A 10,569-nucleotide genomic window follows, 5' to 3' on the forward strand; every position below is an offset into this window, starting at 1 on the left:
AACCCACAGACCCAGTTATTTAGGACAGCCTACTAGATTCCAAGGTCAGTAAGAAAACAGATAAACAGGGCCAGGTGCTGTAGCCCAGTGACAGATAGCGCCGGTGCCTGCCACACACAAAGCCCTGGGTCAATCCCAGCGATGCATGCCTCACAGCAAAACAAAAGATTCAGAACTTCAAGGTCATCCTCCAGCACACAGATAGCTCAAGGGTAGCCTAGGCTACAAGAGACCCTTCTCAAATAAATAAATAAATAAACAAACAAATAAGGAGGAGGAGGTGGTGGTGGTGGAAGAGGACGAGGAGGAAGAGCAGGAGAAAGCGTCTGGAAGCTGGGGTTGGCAGGTAGCATACCCTACCCACCTCAAACCACCACCACGGCAGGAGTAGCCTCTTAGTTTCAGTATCACAACTGATCCAACTCCCACCTGAACCAAGCCTACCATCACTTTACCAGACCAACAAGCATCTAGCTATGAAAGCAAGCCAAGTTCAGCCTCTGCCATCATCTGTCGAGTCCTTTCTACACTCCCTCCAGACGCGTGTGTCCTCCAAGAGTGCTGCCTTAGCATGTGTCTGGCCTCAGCATGTGTGTCTGTCTCAGCTGACATCACTCTGCCCATCAGCCCAAGTCTGCGGAAGCAGCAAGAAACCCCAGCACAGCACCTGAAGCTTCTTGGTGGGCTTCTCCCTATGGAGTCCTAACAAATGAGCTCAACTATGCACTGTACAGCAGACCAATACATGCGTGTCATTATCAGTCTCCAAGACACTCCTTCATCACATGTCCCTTCACATGCTTGCTTTAGCAGACCATCCTTTCACCTGGGTCTGCTTCAGGGACACATTCCCTCATGAGTCTACCTTAGCCTTTCACCTGCATCTGCTTCAGAAAACGTCCCTTCACGTGTTTGCCCCAGCAAATCACCATCCAACACAACTGACTCTCCACAGAACCCTTAAGTTTCCACTTCACTCACCTGCCCCTTTACGTCTAATAATGATCAAGTCTCTGATGCCAAACTAGTTCTGATATACTCAACTGTCTCCACGACTACCACCTATCCAAATGTCGCCATTATTGTCACCTAGACCTCCACTGAAGTCAAACCAGCCTTCCTTCAGCTCTCCTGCCTGCCTCCCACTTGAGCTCCATAGGCTGCTCTGGGTAAAAACATGGAACATCCCCTTCAGTTGCTTCCCAATACCAGGAGAACAGTGTAGATTGATGTCAATATGCAGGTGAGGGCTGGCACCAGTTAAGTCAAGGCCATGACTGGACAGTAAAAAAATAAGGCAGGAGAGAAGGAGAAGGAAGGAGAATCAAGATGGAGATGGAGAAAGAGGACCCAGATCCGGGTGGTCTTGATTGACAAGGTAGCTGGGATGGATTTCTGTAGGCAGAGTTATCTTATCTAGGTGGGCGGTTTATATCCTTGGTTGTGAGTTTACTGTGTGGATACACTGTGGACTGAAACTTATTGTGTCCCCACCTGATAAGATCCTCTCTGTCCCTGAAGATCTGGGTCTTCCGGCTGATGCTGTACTGAGGAAACTCCATTCGGCCCAGATTGACCAATAGCACAGTAGACAGCTGACCTTGACCCCCACACGCAGCTTCTTCGTCTTCCATGGTATCAGTCAACGAGAACAGAAGCAGGAGGCGGCAAAACACAGCCCTAGGGCCTTTACAGACTCGAAGGGACGGGCCAGCCAAGTCTTTAGCTCTAAAGTACATACAACACGCAGTCACCTCTCTAGCTTTTGAGCATTTGAATATGAGATTTTACAAACTATTCTCACTTAAAACAAAGAGAAATGTCAGTCATTGTTCTAAACATGCAGCATTTAGCACTCCCTGCTGTGACAATGGAGAATTAACCTAGCCTTTTCAGAGCTCAGAGACTTACTTAGAGACATGGCAAAAAAATAAATGTTTACCTCCAAATGGTTTTACTCAGTAATGGTGCTTTCTCCCCTAGCCACACATTATGTAGAGTTTACCATGGGCATGAACACTCATAACACCAGGGAAAACTCATAAAAGAACTTACTGCCTCTGATATTTGCAATTCTCATTTATTGATCTGAATGGCCATCTGAAGACTAGGAACCCCTGGGATTGGTTCTCAGCACCATAAACAACAGACCCTTTCCCTTGAGGCACTCACTTACCTTCTCATGGTGTCCATTACTATAATACCAAAATCGACTCAGAGAATTCTAAGACCCAAGCTCCCCAGCAGCCTCTACGATAGGCCTTCTTAAAAAAAAAAGTGCATGTATTTCTCTATTTGTGGGTATGTGCACACACGTGTGTGGACACACACATGCCACACATGTGTAGAGGTCAAAGTTGGTCCTCCCCTTCTACCGCACGGGTCCTAGGGATCAAAGTTAGGTTCTTAGAGACGGCTCTTTTATCTGATAAAGACTTAATACTTTTCTAGGTAAATACACTTTTTTTTTTCTGGTACTAGGGATTGGATCTGGCTGGGGTCTTGCACACACTAGTCAAGTGCTTGACCACTGGGCTATACTAATTACAGATGAGTTATTAAACTGGAGTCATCTATAATATATGAAATATAGAAGTATCTCATTTTATCCTCTGCTGCTCTGGAATAATGGACCCCATGCTAACTCCACAGGTTTTTATGGCCTTCCCTAAAGTGGACCCCTGCAGTGTACTGATTTTTTTTTCCTTGCTTCTAGAAGTCAGCACAGTCTTACACAGGGTTTTGGAGAAAGCACTGATAAAGCACTGAGGACAGGAGAGTGAAGACTTCCCATTGTCAATCCCAACACAGCTGCCACAATCAGCCACAGTCTGAAAGTTACGTTCTCTAGGCTATCGAGTTAATGTGCTTATCGGTACAATGAACACAGACCTCTTTAAAATCACCGCTCTGATTCCAGGCTGAGTCTTGCCCCAAGTGTAGACTGAGCGCTGTCTGGCCAGTTTGAGGAAGGCGTCTACCAGCTGCTGCTTCTGCCCACCGGGACTCACCAAGTGGAAGGTTTTGGCCAGGGCTTTCAGCTCAGGAGCAGAAAGGAGTTCAAGTACATCAGAGAGTTCTTGCAACTCAGATTCTGCAACAGTTAACGACAACCGAAGGCAAGTTAAAAGTAGTTTCATAGGATTTACTATTACCTAGCATTATTTACTCGGGGTAGGAATAGAATTCGCTAGATGCAAATAAAAAGAAACTTTACTATAGAAATTGTAGTAAGTTTTCCGAAAGGATGCAGCTCGTCAAGTGTTCATCAAACTCTTTCCATTGAAGACTATAGTCAGCAGCAGGGTGGTGGTGGCTCATGCCTTTAATCCCAACACTCAGGAGGAAGAGGCAGGTGGATCTCGGAGCTGGAGGCCAGCCTGGTTTGGAGTCAGTTCCAGAACAGTGAGGGCTACACAAAGAAACCCTGCCTCAACAAAAAACAAACCAACCAACCCTACTACAGACAACAGACTATGAACAAAGCTCACTGGGATACATTTTCCATCTTCCTTATCTGTATCTACGTGAGGGGTCTCTCCAAAGTAGCTCACAGGGTGAAGTGGCCCTCAGTTCTCCTCCACTCCGCCCTCTGCCTATCAGATGATGCAGAATGGGGAGCCTTACACGGGCTCAGTCCTCCAGCATCCTGCTGTGGTGCACCCTAGATACCAAACTAGGGTGAGTGCATTGGGCTAAAGCAGACCCGGCCGTGTGTCACTGCGGTAAGCCAGGTCCTTGACCAAAGGGAGTTCATCTCCTACCACATAATTACTCATGCCAGGCAGTAAAAGGTGATAAAGAAAAACAGAGCTAGGCACTGGAGAGATGGCTCAATAGTTAGGGGCATGTGCTGTTCTCCCGGAGGACCCAGAATCGGTTCCCAGCAGCACAGTGGTCTAATTCCAGCTGCCAGTGACCTGATGCCTCTCACCTGTACTGTCCTGTCAAGCACACACTCAAATGAAGACAAACACAGCTACACAGCGACGCGTAAGTAAAAACAAGCCTTTTTCTTTTTTCTTTCTTTCTTTTTTTTTTTTTAAAAGGAAAAACAAATTGTTTGAGGCCAACCAAGCCTGCCAGGGAGGGTGGCTACTTTACACACTGCCGTCTTCTGACGATCAAATGTAATGTGGTTACATTATACGCACTGTCCCATGCAGAAAAGAAAGTCCACCGTTCTGCAATAGGAACGCATTCACCATGACAAAGACCACAGAGGGCCGCACTGTGGCAGCAAGAGGCAGAGGCTCAGTCATGAAGCATCCACGGTGAACCATCAGGGCCCTGGCTTTGTTCAGGTCTAGAGGAAAGTCCCCAGAAGCAGTCAAAGAGAGTGGCCCTCTGTCAGACATGTTAATCTATATGCACTGCATCTTACAAGTCAGGAGCATGCAAAGATCAGCTTCCATGGAGGAATGAAAAGTACCTCGGACCACTCAAGCCAGGCAGCTGCCACACCTCTACCTGTTCACCCAGCATGCTCTGCCCGTACCCCATCCAACCCTACTTGGCAATCACCCCAACATCTTGAGTCACATGATAACCCGTTGTCCTAAGTTAACAGCATCCAGATCTTTTGTAAAGCAGTCGCTATTTAGTAGACACTAACCAGGAGGTGCCACACCAACAGTCCCTTAGTCCACTGGAAGTGAACCTGTTTTTTGAGACAGGATTTCTCTGTGCCACCCTGGCTGTCCTGAGACTCACTCTATAGACCAGGGATCTACAGACCTTGAACTCAGAGATCCAGCAGCCTCTGCCTTTGAGTGCTGGGATTAAAGGCATGTGCCATCATCCTGCCCTGAAAGCCATTTCTTAAATCCCATTTCCCTCTCAGGTCCTCCCTCTAACCGGTTGTACCTGTCTGTAGAAAGCCTAAGTTCTTCAATTCTTCAACCACAGGGGTTAAGTCCGAGGCAATCTCTTCATACTCCAGTTTACTCACTTTAATCCAGGTTAATTTACGTTGGAAGAGCCTCACATACAACTTCTGACCACTGGCTGCAATGAGGTTGAGAAAAGAAGCAAAACATTTATTAGCTTTCTTCTAACATGCAGATTTATTCTGTTTTCTTTTAGATATGAGGTAATATGTATTTTTTTTTAAAGAATTATTTATTTCTATGCAAGCGAGTACACTGTTGCTGTCCTCAGACACACCAGAGGAGGGCCTATGATCCATTACAGATGGCTGTGAGCCACCATGTAACCGGTTGCTGGGAACTGACCTCTGGAAGAGCAGTCAGTGCTCTTAATCACTGAGCCATTTCTCCAGCTCCCAGTAAATATGAATTATTAGAAATATACACATTGGCCAGCTGGTGGGCAAAGACAGCTGGAGCTCTTAGTTTGAGGGCCAGCCTGGTCTACAGAGTGAGTTCCAGGACAGCCAGGTCTATACAGAGAAATCATGTCTAGACACAAAAGGAAAAGAAAGGAAAGCTACTGCCATTATAACTGAAGTACTGCTTGCATAGCAGACATCACCAGGCACAAGAATTCGTTTTTAACAGGCCTATCCTTGCCACGACACAGAGCCTGTCCACAATACTCCTACCACTAGTGACGCCTCACGGTCATTAGACTACTGCCCTTTGCATCGCACACAAATCAGGTAAGAAAGCTGAAGATACCTGACAGCTGGTAAAACTTAGCTATAACGCCCTTCTCCTGGTCATCGAAGAGCTTCATGTCCTCTTCGTTCTCAAGGATGGCCTGCAGAACCACCAGGAAGCTCCTCAGGTAGTACGGGTGACTCGGTTGGGGTTGAGCTGTCACACTGGGAACACAACTGGCGCCCTGCTCCAGAGGACTGCAAGCCCTTTGTCTCTTTAAGGCACTGCCAGCTTCCCTAAGCTCTGGGTTGTTACTCCATGTAGATGCGTCATCGTCGTCGTTGTCAGCAGGACTGTTTGATTCCGCCCCCCCTGACACCAGCGTTCCCACCTCAGCATCAACAGTCATTTGTACTTCTTCATGGCTGCATGCCGCAAGCTGTTCATCAACCCCTACACCTACCCTTCCAGCACCTTCTTGTTCGAGAGCATCTCCCGAAGAGGAATCCGTGTTATTGACAAGAGTTAAGTCTGAGGACAGTAATGTGGGGGCCTGCTCTGGGGATGCAGGCGTGAGGGCCGGCTCCCCACCGGAAGCTTTCTGACTTCCATCTCCCATCCTTTTACTGCTCTTTACCTTCTGTTCTGAAGCGGTCTCTTCCTCTAGAGGTGCACACGAGTAAATGTTTTCCTTCTGGGAACTGTTTAAAATCTCATCTTTGTTGTCCATCTCTGGACAGTTATCAACCAGGCTGGGGCCAGGTGGGGACGGAGAAGTCGGTGGGCAATGACTGGCTAGCCCCTCGTTCTTAGAGAGTGATTTTTTAGCTTTTACGTACCTTCTGGACAGTTTTGATGACAGACTTCCCAAAGACCTGATTTCCACACTCTGATTTGGAAGCTTATTTTGATTTTTGCACACCAAGGCTTTTTTAAAGTAGGGACTGGTCTGCTGTCGCACGCCCAGTTTTGAACCACACTGGGCAGAGATTAAACGTCTCTTTGGTGGTGATAACTTCTGAGGTGTCATATCTTCTAAAGGAGTACTGGGTAAATCTGATGTAGGCACAGTTGAGTTAATTAAACCAGCCTGAGCAGGCTCATTTTGAACGATTTCACCATTGTTAGCACAAGACTCATCAAGGTGCCGGATTAAGTCATACCTGGGCACCATTTTATGACAAATTGAACATGCAAGTTTAGCAGGTGGTACACTGTTAAAATACGAAGTAATGGAATGAGATTGGCTTTTCGTAGTTTTGCCGGTAGATAAGCTTTTACGGGGTCTTTTTTGAGCAGGTGAGCTCTTTTGTGACATCATGACTATTAGAAAAAGTAGGCGACCCGAGAATAAAATCAGGTAATCTCAGGTGAAGGACCGAAATGTTTTACTTTCATTCACTTGGCTTGAATTAACAAGAAGGATCCTGCTACCTCCTCATCAGTTAATACAGCGGCCACCCTGGGTGAAGGATCCTAAAGGTTTGCTTTTACTCTCGCCGTTAACTAATAAAAGTGGATTAACATTTGATGTCGTTATTCGTTCAACTTCTCCCTACAAAATAAAATACATGAGTTAAAAATATTTTTATGCATTAACTGGATTAGGCGACAACTGGACCGTGGAATGGCAACTTCTGGAATGAGAACCCTGAACTGGATACAGTTCGGAGCGGTCCTGCAGCTCCGCGCAGGCTCGGTGTCCCTCGCTCCGGAAGGACCAAGCTGCACTTACTTTCAGGACCTTTCTAAGAACCGTTCGTCTTAAAAAGAGGACGCTGACTCGCTCAGACTCTCCGGAACTCACTGCAGCGGAACCGGCTCAGTTGCTCTCAAAGGGCCACAAGGCAGGCAGCTGCTCTGCGCAGCCCCACGAGCCCGAGCACCGAGCTACAGGCATCCCCAGCCGATCCCCGCGACTCCGCTCCAAGGCTCAGCTAGTGGAGGCCAGAGTGATCGAGCAGAGGGCAGACCAATGGAGAACTGGAGGGTGTAGATAGACTATGCAAGCAGTGACGTGATTGTACTCTACTACCTCAAGAGCTTTACAAGTAGTACACATAATAAACATAGTATGATTAATTTGACTTGATTAAGAAAGAATGACCAGGAGTTGGGGATTTAGCTCAGTGGTAGAGCGCTTGCCTAGCAAGCACAAGGCCCTGGGTTCCGTCCCCAGCTCCGGAAAAAAAGAAAAAAGAAGAAGAAGAAAAAAGAAAGAAAAGAAAGAAAGGAAAGAAAAGAAAGAAGGAAGGAAGGAAGGAAAGAAAGAAAGAAAGAAAGAAAGAAAGAAAGACAGACCAGAAAAAGTTAGAGAAACAAAGAGAAAATAATAGAAAAACCAAATAAAATCAGGTCAATAATGACATTAAATGGTCACTGATTAATGTATGTTAAAGGTAAAAACTAATTGTATTGGACTTAAAATGTAGTTCCTAACAAGGTGTCCATACAAGAGTCTGATATAGCAAATTGCTAAATTTTCCACAAAAATACAAATTCTTAGGACTATGAATAATCAAATCACTACTAAAACTAACACCTTTAAGTGTAGGGAGACCATAGGATTACTCAAAACTTTATTCAGAGGAAAAGGATAAATCCTATTTTGAATAAAACTTGGGAAAGTGGCTGGGTGTGGTGTTACACACCTTTAATGCCAGCACTTGGGTGGCAGGCCAGCCTGGTCTAGGTAGGTGTCCTGGGGCTGCATAGTATGACTCTTTCAAAAACACATACCAACTTGGGGAAATTTTAAAATGTCCTATTAGTGGTGCCATAGTCAGAAAATGTCCCCCAAACTCATGTGTTAAAACCTAATGGCTAGAGAGAAATGGCGCAGCAGGTTAAGCCTGATAACCTGAATTTGAGCCCCAGGATTCATATGGTAGGCGAGAACCAACTCCTAAAAGTTGTCCTCTTACCTCCAGACCTGTGCTGAAGCATGAGGACAGAGCCCTTCAGAGAACGGATACAATTAGCACCATTGTAAAAAGGGATGGGGATAGGGACTAGAGATGGCTCAGAGGTTACCAGTACTTACTGCTCTGGCAGAAGACCCGGGTCCAGCACAAGCAGCTAGATCAGTTGGCTCACAACTACCTGCAACTTCAGGTCCAGGGGGCCAGGGCACATGCCTATATGCAGGCCCTCACACGTACACATCAAGGCTGGGCAGAGTCCTGCCCTTCTACCTGACCAAACAAGGATGAAGCAACAAAATGCCATTTTGTTCCCAACATTGCCCTCACCAGACACCACATTCTTTAAACTATTAACTGTAACAGTTAACTATAACTATAACTAAACTGTTAACTCAGTTCATTGTAGCAACATTGTAGACTCAGAGAATCAGTGTTTAATCCCACAGACCTTGTTCTATCTGCTTACAGCCATGTTCAGCCTTAATAAAGAACTCCAAATAGGATGGATCTTCATCCTTGGGTTTGGCCTCTGCCGATAAAAGACAAGGGCCTTTCCAATTGTTCTTAACTTTAGTCTCGTTTTCTAACCATCTGGAATAAAGCTGGTTATTTTCCTATCAAGTCATGACATTATCAATCAAAGGCATTTAGTGTTGGGGTGGGGAGGTGGTTACAGGAATCTGAAGACTGTCAGTCTGCATTCAAAGCTGTACTGAGCCTGTTGCCTCTGGATTCCCTTCTAGACCTCATCTGTCTGCTCCGTATCTTACTGTAAACTGCAGTGTCTCCCTTTGTTCAGGTGTTAAGATTTTCCAAAGGGGAAATGTTGGCATATCTGTTTTTTTGGTTCTTATAGCTCTACCTCCCTTCCATCTCTTATTCCACTCTCATCCCTTCCAACTCCCTAACACTAGGGAGGAGAGAAGAATGTCAGAGGGGAAAGGAGGCATAGACCTCTATAGGCTACTTCCTGCTGCTTAGGGTCACTGGAATCTGTGGGGCAAGTCCATGCTTCATTGTGAGAATAGCCAGCAGTCTAGCAACCCAGCAATAACAGATGCAACAGTAGCAGGGGCAGCAGCACGGGGAGAAGCAGCCACAGGCTCTCTCAGGGCTCTGGCATTTAGCCCCTCTCCAGAGTCCCAGAAGTAAACTATCTGCAACTGGCAAAAATCACTTCAGACTCCAGCATGAAACAATAATACGTCACGGCTGTGCACAAACTGAAGCAGCCCCATGTCCCACACTGGGACTAAGACAAAAACACATTCATATAACATAACTGGATTCTTAAAGAAACCAAAACTCTCACTACAGGGAAAAGCTGAAAGCCACACACATGAAAGTGCTGTTTCATGAAATAAGACACAATACCTGGAGAAGAAAAGAACTCGAAAGACTGCATTGTTGATTGTGAGCAAAGCAGCTGCTCTGGGAGCTTCTCATAGCAGGAAAGTAGTGAGAAAGTGGAATCAGCTCAGACAGCACTAATGCAGGAAGAGGGTATGGAAGCTCAGATCTGTGAGACACCCCCAGAAACCCAGAAGGGCTATTATTTGGTTTTTGTTCATTTAGGGTCTAATGTGATCCAAGCTGGTGTCTAACTCACTATGGAGCTAAGGAAAATCCTGAATTTCTGATCCTCCAGCCTCCATCTTCTGAGTGGCTAGATTATGGGTTTGTGCCACCCCTGGTCCCAGAAAGGCATTCCAATTAAGTTTGCCACAGCACTGTGAAGTCTCAAATAGTTCCTATGAAGCAAATGTGGACCACTTTTGTCAACTTAAAACAAGGCAGGATCATCTGGGGAAAAAAGAACCTCAACTAAGAAATGCCTCTAAAGACTCCCATAGGGAAGTCTGTGGGACATTTCCTGGGCTAATGATTTATCAAGGGAGAACCTGGCCCACTGTGGGTGGTACAACCCCTTAGGAAGTAGTGCTGTGTTACATGTGTAATCTGGAAAAGCCAGAGAGAACAAGCCTGTACGTAAACTGTTTCTCCACAGCCTTTGATTCAGTTCCCTCCTCCAAGTTCCTGTCTTGAATTCCCTCAGTGACAGACTGTAAGCTGTAAGAGGAAAT

At 46.0% G+C, this 10,569-nt stretch overlaps 1 protein-coding gene across 4 annotated transcripts in view; it reads right to left on the reverse strand.

The window, feature by feature from the left end:
- Positions 1-7,488, reverse strand: part of Fan1 (FANCD2 and FANCI associated nuclease 1) — a 29,710-nt gene extending 22,222 nt beyond the window's left edge. For 2 of the 4 annotated variants that reach the window (XM_039079939.2, XM_039079943.2), the window contains exons 1-5: positions 7,297-7,488; positions 5,640-7,116; positions 4,867-5,007; positions 2,893-3,094; positions 1,495-1,728 (exon numbers count right to left, since the gene is read on the reverse strand). In XM_039079939.2, coding sequence (XP_038935867.1) covers positions 1,495-1,728; positions 2,893-3,094; positions 4,867-5,007; positions 5,640-6,882 — 1,820 coding nt within the window. In that variant the 5' untranslated portion in view covers positions 6,883-7,116; positions 7,297-7,488. Of the gene's footprint in view, positions 1-1,494; positions 1,729-2,892; positions 3,095-4,866; positions 5,008-5,639; positions 7,117-7,296 lie in introns of those variants that run through there. The other 2 variants (XM_006229339.5, NM_001191633.1) reach the window with 2 other exon arrangements.
- Between the last annotated feature and the right edge of the window lie 3,081 nt (positions 7,489-10,569).

Source organism: Rattus norvegicus, chromosome 1, assembly GCF_036323735.1.
Source record: "Rattus norvegicus strain BN/NHsdMcwi chromosome 1, GRCr8, whole genome shotgun sequence".
Classification (NCBI taxonomy): Eukaryota; Metazoa; Chordata; class Mammalia; order Rodentia; family Muridae; genus Rattus; species Rattus norvegicus.